Here is a 14,763-nt window from a genome sequence, read left to right on the forward strand (position 1 = left end):
GTCAGCAACAGGCCCAGCTCGTTGTCACTTGGCAGCCAGGGCCTAGTCCTGCCTTCTTCATCACAGAATTGATTTGGATACATTTGTATGATTCTGTTTAAGTGCAAGTTAATTACTGCAAATTCCTGGCCTCTGAGCCCATCAGGGCTAATCCAGCCTTAGGACCCCTTCAGCACAGCAGTGGATGGCCATGCAGTACTGTATTTATCTAAGAGCACTGAAAATCTGTGTGGCTTACCCAGTGCAATTCCAGCTGCAAGTAAATTTTTCCAGACACATTCAGGATACACCTTAGAAAGGAACTTAAAAAGGCATCTCTCTGTTACGCAGTGGACCACTGCAAATACCCATCTTGACCAATAAAAGGTGAAGCACACCTGTGGGGCTGGAGTGAGAAATCACAAGTTTCCTACTGAGCTCAAAAGAAAGTTCGTGCGTTGCTGCTGTGCAAGGACATTTTATGTATTGGAGGTTGACCTTCTGCGCATTCAGAGGCACAAATCCTCAGGTTGTGTAAAGTGTCCCCAGCTCCACAGAGAAGCTGTGACAATTTACACCAGCTGAGGTGCTGCTCAGCGTTTTTGGTTATGGGCCTTATTTACTCATGGATAGTTAGAGTTCCTGTGGAGCTGTTACGGCACTGTGTGGGTATAAATCTTTCTTTAGATGCCTTTGGAGCAGTTAGGACATAGCATGCCTGTCTATAAAGTAGAAACATCCTTGAGCATATGCCTGGCATAACCTTAAAATAGAATGGTGCCATAGCAATCTGCAATATAGCTATTTTTACCTAAATGAAGATCTACAAATAATGTCCACTAAAAAGTTGCCACATAGGATAATCAGGTAGTGAAAAAATCCCATTGTGTTTTGGCATAGCCCATTTCATTCGTGTCTGCGTCTTTAAGCAGTTACATCCTGGAATAAACCTAGCTCCTAATCTACCCAAGAGTGTTGTGCTGACTTACCTACTTTCTCTTCTAGAAATTGTTTAGTCAGGGAAAGGTGTCGGCCACTCTTTTATTGATCTAAGTTTGTCAAACAGTTCAACAGCAGCCTTATGTAGGCAAGGCCTAAGGTACTGTCACAGAGCAACAGTTCTTAACTCATTGCAGTAAAATAAGCTCAGTGTAAATAAGAATTTAGTTGTATGGCTAGACTGTTAAACACAGCTAGTTCCTGTGTATTCACAGAGGGAATTCACATCTCCCTGTGGTGGGATGCAGCTGTGCTGCAAAGGTTGTGTGGCATTTTCATGGCCAGGCCCTGAAATACAGACATTTCAGAACACCTCCCTCTCCCCACAACACTATGAGTGCTGCCAGCAAAAAATAGGGTAAGGGTGAACAAGGAAACCATTACTGGCCTTTGTAAACCTCCTTGAGATCAGCATGCACAAAGCCAGCAGTGAGCAGGAGGAAGAAAAAGCTTGGTCTCCTGAGTCCTCCTCTGTTGCCCACTCCTCAGGGGAGGCTGGTTCTGCAAAGCACAGCATGACATTTCAATGTATTTTCTGGATGTAGTATGTGAATTGCAAGGAATACAAAACTGTCCTATAGAAAGATGTATTTCTAGGTAACACTAAGGGGAAAAAGTAGGTCCCTGTGAAAAAATATTTCCCTAGCAGTTTTTAGCTTTAAAGATATTAAATTACAGTACAACTTCCCAAGAGTGTTCTTGCAAGTCATTTATACCATAACACATAAAATTACAGTAAGCTTCCATTAGTACTGTGGCTACTTTTGTAATCAGTTTTGAAGAGTGTGCTCCATCACTGGAAATATTTTGATTTAAGTTCATATCGAGGAGCAGTCTAAAAGTTACTCTCTAAATTACACTTTAAAATAAGTCCCATGGTACATCCCTACAATATATATGGTATGCTGACTCTGTGTAATTAAATTCTTGTCTAAAGTTGTCACTAAGTTGCAGTAAATATTTAAGGTAGCTTCATTTTAAAATAGATTTACTTCTTGATTTTAGCTGATAAATATTCTTGTATAGAAAATTAATTAAAATATTCCTACATATGTATAACAGGGGAGGACTGGTGGTTGTAGCTGTTATGAGCAAGCAGACTAGCAGTGGCTTCTATCAGCAGCAACGTAGCTGACAGACAACAACATGGAGAAAATAACAGGGTCCCACACAAGGCTTGTCAAGGAATGGAAGTCCCAGGCCCCCTCTCATCTTCTCTTATTCCTAGGTCAGAAATAATATCAAATTACTTATTAACTAGTGAACCGCAAGACTTCCTGTGAGTAACAAAAATTAGGCAGGTTTGGATGGTGGAAGTATTCTCATATGTGCTCAAGCCATCATGGGTACAACACTACCATTAAATGAAAAGGATGGGGAAATTTCACTGAGTAGACTTGGGGAGAGAAGGGTCAGTGCTTCAGAGAGTCTAAAAAATAATGATATTTTTCAGAAGTTTGATGAAACAGGGTGGGATGATGGAGGAGAAAGTCTCAAAAAAAATCCCTGTATCTGCAGAAGAGCTCAGTTGTGCATTCATCCTTATTAGTCCCTAAAGAATCCATGCTGGATTCTCATGCTATGGGACTCAACCAAAAAAGCTTCAGTTGGAACCTGCATCTTTTAGAAACTTCACTAATTAGTCTGTAGGAAATCAGGCTTGAGTACTTTTGGTGCTCACAAAACTACTTGTGTTTTTTCTGGAACACAAACAGGCAAATTGCTCAGATGACAAATATATCCGACATGTCTTCCAAGAATCTCTCATGCCCTTTCATGAGTGTTTGAATATCTCCATTTCCCAAATGTATGCTTATTTGACATTTTTATAAGTAACAGGTGTTTTATGTAGTTTCATTGGTGCCTCAAACTTTCTCAAGAAAATGAAAAAGGGTCTGTCTTTATCTGGTCTACACCAATTGACATTATCTTAAACCATCTTCAAACTTCTTTCCATTCACCTCCATAACTCTTTCTACAGGCTGTCCTCCAACTTTTCTTCATATCTTTATGGTTATCTATTAGAAAACTGTCACTTGGTCAGACTCTTTTTAATGTGTTACATTGTCAAGATTTGACACTCTAATGCAGTGTGTTCAAACTTTTTTGATCTCTAGAAATTTCTCATCGGTGATGTGGAGCCTTTCAGAAATTTCACATAGATTGCTGTATAGCACAAATGAACTGTTCTCACTCACCCTGCATGCATCCTTTAGAAGCAGTCCAAGTATTCCCCCCATATCCACAGATTACAGATTGTACAGCTTTCACACATCAAACTTGGCATCCTGAAATGTCAGGAGTGGCTGACTTATGCCTTAGAAAAATATCTGAGTTAAAGATCTAACTAAAAGTAAATGTAAATTTGAAACTTAGTAGATAGCTCCAGTCTCCCATAAAGGAGCAGGAGTCTGGTGGTTGTGGAAGCCTTAATAGGACATGATTCCTAGTTAGATCTACAGAGCACGCTTAATGACCACATCAGACATTGAGGGATTACAGTTACCAAGGGATGGAGAGGAAAAAAGCCCTGAGGAGTTTTAAAAAAGCCCGTATGAGATTTGGACAGCAGTCTTCTGTAAAGGGCCTAGGTCAGCCTTTATAACCTGGGAGAAAACTATAGAGAAAATGAGTCTGTGAGACTTTGCCCCCAGCACATAAACAAGCATAGCTTTCTTTTCCTTTCTTACTATTGGTTGGATATCTGGCATTAAAACCAAACAGAAAATCTTCTGGGATCTTCTAATGTTTTATGTTGGAAACTGAGGTCTTTGCTGGTTGGACTGCCACTTCTGATGAGTAGCTTACATTGAAGTCACACAAGTCAGCATTCTAAAAATTGAGTAAGTGACATGGAAAACATAGTCATCCTATAAAATTCAGTTTCATTTATTCATTGCTAACACCTATTCAAGTTCAGTAACAAAACAGTTATTAAGGTTAATGTCATCTTCATTTACAGCATTAGAGTTTACAAAAATATCCGGCCCTATCCAGGTATTGTAAGAAGCAACCAGGAAGACAGGAATTCAAATTTGTGATATTTCTAAGCACATATTTCAGGTTTTTGCTGTAGAACATGAGAGCTAATTTAAAAAAAAAAAAAATTCCTTTGCAAGTCATTATTGGCGAAGGAACTGTTAACACTTCATCTACTAAAATGTTTCCAAACTGTTATGCAAGCCTTGGAGAACACATTTTTCTTTCTCTCATTATGTCCATTTTTTTTGTCATTGAAGTTCAGCTTTCTGCAGGTCTCTAACACCCAAAGGTGCAGCTTAGTATCCAATGGGATATTCAAAGCCAACTATTCCTCAAGCTCTTTTTCATACCACTGTGAATCACCAATGTGACTACCCATGAGTAACTTCCCCAGGTGCTTAAATAGCCTTAGACATTTGGCCCTACCGCCATGATTCTGCAAAACATGTCCAACATATACTCAGCTTTAGGCATGTAAGAAATCCCACCCTGCTCAGCCAAAAAAAACCCCAACCAAAACCCAAAAACCAACCCCAAACCTAAATTGCTATGCTCAGTTAGAATATAATATTTGGACATCTCCTGTTCACAGAGAGTGTGGCAGCGCATGCAAAGCTTCATTCCCATGTCTACATGGGTCCTAATTTTCCAGGGTTAAAACTTGAATCAAGTTTTTCCTTTAGTGAGGACAAGCTGCAAAGAGCAGACAACCTCATTAAAAGGGAAATCTATAAAACCTGTAGTCCTCTCCTCACCTGTTAACTACATTGTTTGAGGTGAAAACTGTTAACTGCAGCTGTTAAAAGGTATGCATAAATGCAACCTTTTTCCACAAAAAACTTTGAAAATGTGTGTAAACAATAACAATTTCTGATAAATGCAATGCTGTTTTAATAGATTTATGTGCTGAAAACAAGAACTACTTACAGTAATAAAATGCATGGGCTTGATTCTTTATTCACCTGAGTCACTCCATTACCTCCAGTACTTTAAGGAAATTGCTACAAGAGTAGAATCAGGCCCTTAATGGTTTGCCAGCTACCATACTGACATTACACCCAGACAATAGGCACAGAAATTTATATTTAGCTCCACAAGAACAGTACATTAGATATCCTTAAGTGTTTTATGAGGCAGGACGTCTCTGACTATTCTGACAAAACACCAGTATGTGTAGTAACTGAAGCTTTGAACAAATATTGCAGTTATGATTTACAGCAGAATTGCCAGAGTCTTCCTAGCTTCATCTCTGATGGCTACTTACTCAGGCTGTCATTTTTAGCTCCACATATTATATCTGCCTTGGCCTCTTCTACAAATACTGGATTCACTGGAGTATGTTGCAGACAATACAGCTCTCAAAACAATGAAGCATTTCTGTTCATTTTCTTCTATTTTATCTTTGGAATTCTACTATTTAGGTCACTATCTGTTGCTTCCAGCTATTCTTTCCTGACAAATTGTAACTCTTTTTAGGCTTAAAAAGATATAATCAATGAATTCATCTATGTTATTCCTCTGGGTATAAAGGTCTAGATGTAGTAAGTGGTACACATAGTGTAGGATTACATTGCTATTCCTGAACTGCAGCCCCAAGATTAATTGTGCCTTATAGGCCAAAATTTGAAGAGATGCTGGATGCTGGCCTCTCTGAAAATCTGATACAACTAACACAATAAAAGCCCTATATTACTAAATTTCTCAAATGCTTTTAACATGATCCCTCACCAGCATGAACTAGAAGGGTGTGAATGCATGTATCTCCCACAACACATAATTTTAGATACAGAGAAGGAGAATAATGATGATCGGATCCTTTACCTGATCATGTCTGCCTTTCCTAAATGGAAAAAAACCCACTGCAGGTTTACTTGAAAAAGATAATCCCTGGATTTTAGCGAGTAACATCACTCATCACGAAATGCGTCACTATCTGTGGAATAAAAATTATACTCAGGTATGGGGACATACAGGAATTCCATTTACATTTAAACTTAAGCTCACTGATTGCTCTGCTCATGTAAAAAATTACCGTGCTCTGAATGAAACAAAGATGAGTGCTTAAGCAAACAGTCATAAATTAATTTATAATGAAACATGACAGTCATAATTTAATTTAGAATGTATTTAAGATTGTTGCTACTATTTATATAGGTCTTTTTTGCCTGGAGGAAGATGTGGCTTCAGTGAAATGTCAGCTACTGAAATATCAGCTATTGAAATACCAAACTTCTTATGTGTACATGTGTATTAATTAATTAAAATTATGTAGATACTTTCCTAATGAAGATCTGTTGTCTACTGCAAGCAGTTAGACAAAAGACTGCATGATTGAGGCACATGCAGTACCAGTGGGGCACCAAGAACTTACCAGGAAGCATGAGGGATGCTGAGCATAACCTGTAAAATCTGCGGAGTCGTGAGGCTGCCACTCAGCTTCCTTCCTTAGTGGTGAGGAAAGGGAACGTAGCAGGAGAGCATGGAGTAGGGCTGCAGCTTTTGCACTTACCTGCTCTTCAAAGCCGTTGGCTGCCCACACACAGCAGAGCAGCTGTGTAGGCCCAGTACTGCATCCCTAAAATACATTAGGCAGACGGCTGCTTTTGTTAACATAGAGCTAAGCACATCTGAAATGTAGTTCAGGCACCTAATGTCTGAATTGCCCTCTCTGCATCACAGACTGCTGTAAGAGCACCTGAAATGGCTGTATGCCTACCCTATGCCCCTCAGGTTAGGAGGCACCAAGCCATCTCTAGCTACACCCCTGCTGCGTTGCTGGCTTCAATATCCAGGTGTTCAAGAACTAGGCAAAGGTTAAACTCCTCATGTCTGCACCTCTGCCAATGTCAGTATGCTGCCCTGTCTGCTGGGCTGGGTCCATGTCCAGCATCTTGCTGATGCCAGCATAGTAGGAAGAGGCAAAGGGCAAGACTGGTACTTAGAGCACAGGCACTCACAAGAAACAAGCTCTGTGGTGTGTACTCTTTTAAGATACATATATATAGCTAGACAGTTTATTTTCTGCTAGATTTCTTCTAAATCTTTTGGATGTTTCTGACCAACCAATATGAATATATATATTTTAAAAGACAAAAATTCCTACCTTGTGGAATTTTATTTTTTATATTGTAGAGGTTGTTCTTTGTAAGCCCTAATGAATCTTCTGTCTGCATTGACTCCATCAATGAAACTATTTGGGGTTAAAGTATTTCTCTAAGCTTTTCACTTTTATCAAATTTGCCTAATAAAAATGGTATAAGAGTGGTTTAATTTTAACGCAAGAAATTATTTCTGTTTCTAATAGCGTCGAGTCACAAAAAGAAGTAACTATGCAATTTGTTAACTGAGAGATGGTATGGTAGGGCATTTGGGGATAGTCAATGATAGTCGGGGTGTGACCAAAAAAATCTTAGTAGTTTATCTCAACATCAGTTAAGAAACCATGAGCCCAAGAACTTGTGATTTCTATTTGGAAAGTAGTGTTTAAGAAAAACCAAATTACAGGCCTTGCAGTGTACTATCTATGCTAAAAATAGGTATTTATGAAAACTAAAATAAAAAACAAAGCCCCTCTGTTATGATTAGTTTAATAGGGGAGGGCAATGGATGCATTTTCTGTAAACTGTCAAAATTAATGTGTGTCATACTAATGAGCAAACAGATTCTTTAAATATGGTTAAGCAGCACAGAGGAAGTACATGGGTAAGGAAGTATGTAAGTGACAGTAATTGGTCAAAAAGTAGTTTGTGTCTTCCTCCAATTGCAAAGTTTGCAAAGGGTCGTTTCCACAACCCTTGTGGCAACAGAATTCCCCTTGACATACACTGAGCTCCTATTTTACAGCTCAGGAGACCAGGGGGTTGGTTAGACACTCATGTTAAAGCATGAGCCAGTATATTCTTACCCTGCTCTGAGGGGGAGACCAGTGGTGGCATTTCAGGCGGGCAGCTCCAGGGCCCTTCTATCCTGGGTGTTGAGAAAATTAGCATCACCTGGAAGGGCAGTAAGCTGGTTTTAAACTTTGAGTATGCTCAAGGACACATAGTGGCAAGCATTCAGGATGTATCATTTCGCATGCTGAGCTTGGGTAGCCATAATGTGCTTAGCTTGTATTTCCTGTTATGTATCTACGATTTATCCCAATTTCAAAACTGATTAAAAATTAGTCTTTTCGCATCAGAGAATGAAACCTTCCTAATAAAATACCCTCCAGCAGCCACAACAGGTCCTTCCTTTCCAATTAGCTCACCTTCTGAAATCAGAAGTATAATTAACCATATTATCCTTGAAAACAAAACCGATCCTGGTTCCTTTACAGAATTATTTCTAGAGAAATATCCTGGGGAGGGAAGGGTTGATAAGCTGAACACTGTCCTAGCAAAAGCCTTTTATCTTTCTCAATAAGATTTGTCATTCTTGTGTATCAGTACCTTAAAAGCCAGTTTTATAACTCTCATATTTAATACTGATAGTAGAAGCCTTTCTTCATTTCCACTTTCTTGGCTAATAGTGCATCTGCCAAGTTACCCGATAGTTTAGATTTTCCTAGAATACCACAAAGAAAGACAAACACATCCCTCAGATACACAGATCAAACTACATTCTCAGGATAAAATTTTAGCAACAGCCACTATTTGGGGTTTACATTTACTTGTCATATGGACATGCAAATCTTCTGTCTTATAAACTGTTTGAACATTGCCAGCAGAGGCTTGACAACACAACAAAGAGTCTTGCTATTTCAAGTTATATTATCTGTTAAGGGTATTATTATGATGAAGTTCTTTGAAAGGCTAAAAACATTTTTTTCTGGGTTAATTTTCAGTCAGATCAGTAAGATGATCCAACTTGTCATATACCGCACAATGGCTGAAGGACAGGGAGCTGCAGCCACAGACCGTAAGTAACGCTTATTGGGCACCAGCACAGTCTTTGGTGGACTTGGGGATTTGATTTCATAATCAACTAACTAGCACCAAGAATGCTGGTTAATACAAAAGCAAATTCACTAGTTTGAAAACCAGTATAGTTAAGTATTTCAGGACTCCACTGCAGATCGTTGTGTGTACAACCAGTTCCTTCACCAAGGATTTCTAGTTTAAATGGATCAAAGGAAGCACTTTGTCACCACTCTAAGTAGAAAATTGAGGCATGGAATAATTGGGTAAATTACCAAGAGAGAACATTCAGGCAAAGTCCATATCGAATTCCCACTTTGCTCCCTTTTACCAGTTTCTGTAGTATAGTATTTCCCCCAACAGACTAGAAAAATGTAAAAAAGTTTAATGATGATTTACAAATATACAATACTTACATTTTTAGGAGTTACAAAAATGGCACATACTACAGAAACCAAAAGCTTCCTCTAAACTTTGGTACATTTCAAAGCTATTTATTTACAAAGAAAAATTACAGTCACTTTTCATAGTGCCACATGTTTACATATAAGCATTTCTCAGTTGAAAAATATCTTGCAGCTTACCCACAGGCAGTTTTTGCAGTTTAAGCTCTGCAACCATCTATCACATCAAAAATTCTATCAGCCCCTGTTAAGCTGACATGACATTGCATTTTTATGTTTTAACAGCCTTCAGTTTGAAAAATATGTACAACCCATAAGGCTAAACTGATTCATAGTTGTTGAGATTTCACCTGGTTTGTTTTGTTCTGCTCATGGTTTAGTAAAATGACATAGGCTACCTCTTTTAATTAGCTCGGTAACACACGTTTAGAAAAAAGTGGTCCAATTTTGTTAGCTAGGGTTATTTCCAACTCTTCATGAAGAGAATAAAAAAAAAAAAAGTCCTTTCCAGGATGCTTTTTCACCTTATGAAACTTTTATATTAAATTCTTCCTTCACTAGGTACAATTCTTACCTAAGGTAACGGAGACAAACTGAACACGCTTTCCAAATCCTGTTCATTTCCGTTAGTTTTCCGATGTTAGATGTTTTCTAGATTGTACTTTCTTTAAACCAAAACTTTCTTCTACCTGAGAGCAAACATTAGTATTTCTTAGTCTGTGCATACTTGAGAGTCTTCTTATAGATTAAAATATTTGCAATAATACAGCCAAAACACATACAGTCTGTTTTTGACATCTTCTACTTTCGTGTATATACAAACGCATTCATGCTCTGATGATTTTCAGACTATACAATTTCAACACATAACAGTATGTGAACTCAATACAATCTTCATTGGGCTGAAGGTAGTTTAGGACTACACATTTATAACTGGTAGTTTTTAATTAAGACTAAATATCACCAGAGTATTAGTTATGGTTCAGGTCAAGATCTTTTTAAATTGAGAAATAGAAAAAGTTTGCCGTCAGTAGCTGTGAACAGAGTTTAAAAACTGTTTTCCAGTATTACAATATTTCCCTCCCAAAAACTTACTCCATAGACAAAATAAACTCCAAATTCAAGCATCTTTAAAGAATGTCTGCATTCTGGATTTTCTTCGTGCAAGAGCTGCTTGTTTTTTTCTTTCAATCTCTTCTTGAGAACATTTTCTATTTTTTTGTTCCGTCACAGACACTGTAAATAAAAAAACATGTATTAGGAGCCTTCAAGTTTGTTCAGTATGTATTTTAACTTATCTGTTTTCAGTGTTTGAAGATCTATGGCAAGAGCGCACTATTCTGACATACCAGGCACCCAAGTTAAAAATGGCTCATCTATTCTGTCCCCAAGGCAGGAAGGGGGATAAGATGCATGACCTTTGTAGGGCTACTGATTACTACCTCCCAATGAAAATATGGGGATGCAGACATTTGCTTCAAGGAAATTTTACTTGGCTGCCCTTCAGGTGAACCTTGTGACATCAGGATTCAACACAGGAGATGGTGGTGGGTTAAGAAAATTAAAGCTATCAGAGTGAAAAGGGCTCTACAGTTTAGTGAGTTAGGCAGAGATATGGGCATGGAGATGGTATAGACACAGGGGTCAGATACAGTACAGGTGTCACACAAATAAAACCAGAAAGGTTGAAAAAAGGTCAAAGGTAGCAATAAAAATTGGCAAAGGAGACAAGAACATGATAGTTAAGTGTAATATTTTATATGTTGTGTTACAGAACTATAAATTCCCATACAATAAAATCCTGACCTCACTGGAACGAACAGGAACACTCCCCACACATGTTAAGAATTTTACCGGTTTTATACACCAACTTCCAATTAATGTAATTTTTAATAAGTAGTCTTTCAAACTCGTTGCCTCTTTGTTTCTTAAAAAAAGAAAGCATCCATGAAAAATTATGTATGTTTTTTAAAGGATCACTTAATGTCCATCTTTTTGTTACACCAATGTCCTTCCACCAAAAATTTAAGATGAGGACAGTTGTCATTTATCTGTAAAGAAAATCTATGCTATTCTTTTTCATTCCTTTATTCTCTAGAACATTTCATAGAATGACTAATTATCTCTCCCCTCCCTTCTCCCTTAATATCCAAAATTGCTACTTTCCATTTATCTGCTGCTTTGCTCGGTAAGAAACACAGGTAAAATACTGATTCTTCAAATAATGCTGGCTGATAGTTTGCAGGAATTAATTTTTTTGTTGTTTTTGTAACAGTGCTTCCTGAAAACTGAGGTTGGTACAGCACACTCTAAAGGCACGTTTCATCAAAATTAATATTGGTTAAAACTTCACTAAGCCACGAGATCAAGTAAAAACAAGACTGACTGGCACTTGACTCGTTCTACTTTTCCCTAGCAAGTAACACCAGTGCACGGAATATTACAGACTGTTGCTTGATGATGGAAAAGTGACTGACCTCCTCTCTAGATGAAAGGAAATGTTAGTGAGTGTTTAGACTGGTAACACAAGAATATTTCACTGGCAATTTTAGCCACAGAGCAAACAATACAGGCCGAGGTTTCAGAAGCATCGAATGATTTGACGTTCCGGTTTCCAGGTGCACAATAGTAAAAAGAAATTGGCATTCCATATCACCTGCTGCCTTCTTTCCCTGCCCCACCGTTAACTGGGTTTTTACAAATCATGGCCAAGATAAGTAATTTTTAATGTTTTTCAAAATGAACTGTAAATTAAAGCACAGATTCACACAACATTTACTATGTATCAAAATAGGAGTATTTTTAAGTAACAATTTAAGAATATGGTATGCTGGGTGCTGCCATCGGCCTATACTTGATTCTAGTGATTCTGAGCGTCTATGGAAAGAGTGTGAAGTATTCAGAGAAGTGGAATGAAAATGGGAAACAAAAGTCCTTAACTACAGGAATTATCAGAACAATTTCATTTTGGAGCAAATAACCTCCAAATTCTTGTTAGAACATTTACTAACACCTACACTGAATGGATGAATATTGAAGCCTATTGTAAGTTGCAATACAGTACAAATTTCTCTGACATCTGATTACAGTAAGAAAACAAACAAACCCAGTCTAATAGTGATACAATAAACACAAATACCTGATGTAGGCAGTGCAAAAGACTCTGAAAGGTGCCTCTTGAAAGGTGGCTTCTTATTGTCAAGCTTGCTGTGCAAAGTCACATTCACCTGATTCTTGCTTCCTTCCAAACTCTGCAGAGTAATTCCAATGCCAGAATGACTCCCTGGCTTTTCAGACCCTACGTGAAGAGCACCCTGAGAATTGTTAGTCTTTTGGAACTTAAACTTTGAAGGTATAAGTGATACTCTGTTAGCAGAACTGTTATTTGGCATCTTTCCTGTATTATACAAAAGATCTGGGCTGTCTAGTGTTTTGCTACTGAAAATGTTTACTGCATTAACAAGACTTGCTTCACACCCAGGCTCTCCTGCCAGCACAGAATTTGACCTATACCATTTTCCCAAAACAGTCTTTGTAGTATCTTCAGAAGTGGCTTGATGACAGTTTTTAGACAGTGTATATTTACACTCCATAGAAGTACCCGAGATCACAGTTAAAGGACTTGAGACGTTTTTACAGTTCACTATGTGACCTGTTCTGGCCAGCCCATGTGTAACCTTTGATGAATTCCTATAGGAATTGTTTAGTGAGAAAGCGTCCTGTTTTGCATTTGGTTTTTGTGCCAAGAGATCAGGTAGTCCTTGTTTAGATGCTGGGAAGTTGTTATCAGCATTTGATCTGGAATTAATACTGGCTCCTTGTATAGTTTTAGCTCTTTCATTTCCTTGTTTAACATCCTGGCTCTGAGTCTGCTTTTCTATATCATCACACACCTGATACAACAATTCATCATCCTCACGGTTTGCATCCCAAAGACTATCGGATTCACAAAACATATCTAATACCTCATCAGAAAATTTCGGTTCATTCCAGTCATCACATGACACAGGACATTTCTTTGGTACTTCAACTTGATTTAAGTTATCTGTATTAGCTTGGTTAACCGTTTTAGTTAGATCATTAGGTTTCGTATTGGTAGAAACACTGGATGATTGACAGAAAATACTGTATGTGTTATTCCCAGGTTTTTCAGTCCATTGTCTATGAGGATTAGATCTTGAAGGAAACAGAGGAAGAGGGTCACTTTTAGGCTGAATAGTTTCATTTCCATTCTTCACTTCAGATTGCATTGAAACAGGAATATAGTTCAAATCACTGGTTTGGGCACTCTTCCCAATAGAATTTATTTTATCTGGCTTAACGTCACATTTGCCATGAAAGGTTATGGTTTCTGTCTTTGAGTTTTGTGTCTTATATGGCTTTTGTAAAGAAAGAGATTTTACATTTCGTGTGTTTTTACTACAGTGTTTCAAAGGTGAAAACTGCAAACTGTTCGATTTGCGTACACTCCCCAAACAAGTCACTGAATTGGAACTTCTTTCCTTTGTTCTGCTAGCATCACTGAAACCACACACAGATGGATTTGTAGGAACTGGTGGTGCTTCTTCAGTACTTAACAATTCAGGATTTTGGGTTATTTGCATCACAAAAGAGTCATCTGCCGAAAAATCTGTATCCCAGTCATCAAAGTCATCATTAACTACTCCAGCAAGCTTACTGGAGACCACCAATTGTGTCTTCAAAGAAGAAGCATTTTTTTTTGTCAACACATGTTTATCAGGTTTTGGAAAAGTCTGGTTCACGCTTCCTAGTGCACACAGACTATCTTTTCGATATGCCTCCGAATTACCATGTTGCATGTCTTTAATTTGCTCAGGAAGGTGTTCCTCATCCAAGGTGCTTTTATTTTCATGGAAACTATTATTTAAAGAAATACCTGATAATCCTTGGCTCAACTGTCCACTACACTTCTGGGTAGAGCAGTCAAAAAGAGCATGAAGGGCTATTTCAGCCTCAAGATCTATGGACTTTTGACTGCTAGATTGACAGGGCTCTGCAGCAGGGATGCCAGTGCTCTGTCCAACTGGTTTCAGGGACAGAGCAGTATCTGTTTCAGAAAATTCACCACGGAGTGATTTCAGGTTCTTCATATGTACTCTGTCTTTAGAATTATTTAAAGACTCTGAGGAGGTCTGGATGAAGAGATGACCAAGCTTCTCTTGTTCCTGAACAGCATCTAGCTCTACTAGATTTTTATCAAATTCCTTAGCCAATTTCATGAGTTCCTCTTCAGGATTTTTTATTTTAAGATCTCTAGATTAAAAAAAAAAAAAAAAAAAAAATTCAGAAAAGAAAGTCACACCTCCTGAGAAAGTTTAGCCAAGCTCGATAACACAACTGTATGAGCTGTTCATTCTCTAGTTTAACAACTACAGGGAATATGACTGAATCCCACCAATTTCAATGCGCTGTCAGCATGCAATCTTTTTGAGAGTTCCCAAGAAATACCCCATTATGAAGAGATAACAAGCCCAAAGTTA

The 14,763-nt window shown here is 38.1% G+C and overlaps 1 protein-coding gene and 1 long non-coding RNA gene across 15 annotated transcripts in view; one reads left to right on the forward strand and one right to left on the reverse strand.

The window, feature by feature from the left end:
• LOC142034393 (uncharacterized) overlaps positions 1–14,763 on the forward strand; it is a 471,960-nt gene that overhangs the window by 228,679 nt on the left and 228,518 nt on the right. The window contains exon 4 of the long non-coding RNA XR_012651641.1: positions 8,786–8,859. This is a non-coding gene — a long non-coding RNA (uncharacterized LOC142034393). The remainder of the gene's footprint in view (positions 1–8,785; positions 8,860–14,763) is intronic.
• The window catches only part of ETAA1 (ETAA1 activator of ATR kinase), a 55,065-nt gene that overhangs the window by 36,757 nt on the left and 3,545 nt on the right, over positions 1–14,763 (reverse strand). For 2 of the 14 annotated variants that reach the window (XR_012651632.1, XR_012651628.1), the window contains exons 5-8: positions 12,402–14,536; positions 9,837–10,498; positions 7,865–7,952; positions 5,782–5,893 (exon numbers count right to left, since the gene is read on the reverse strand). Coding sequence is in view for 2 of the 14 variants with exons in the window: in XM_075035540.1 (XP_074891641.1) it covers positions 10,383–10,498; positions 12,402–14,536 (2,251 nt within the window). In the remaining 12 variants the exon portion in view is untranslated. The other 12 variants (XR_012651630.1, XR_012651635.1, XR_012651638.1 and 9 more) reach the window with 11 other exon arrangements.

The sequence above is a fragment of the Buteo buteo genome, chromosome 9 (assembly GCF_964188355.1).
Source record: "Buteo buteo chromosome 9, bButBut1.hap1.1, whole genome shotgun sequence".
Classification (NCBI taxonomy): domain Eukaryota; kingdom Metazoa; phylum Chordata; class Aves; order Accipitriformes; family Accipitridae; genus Buteo; species Buteo buteo.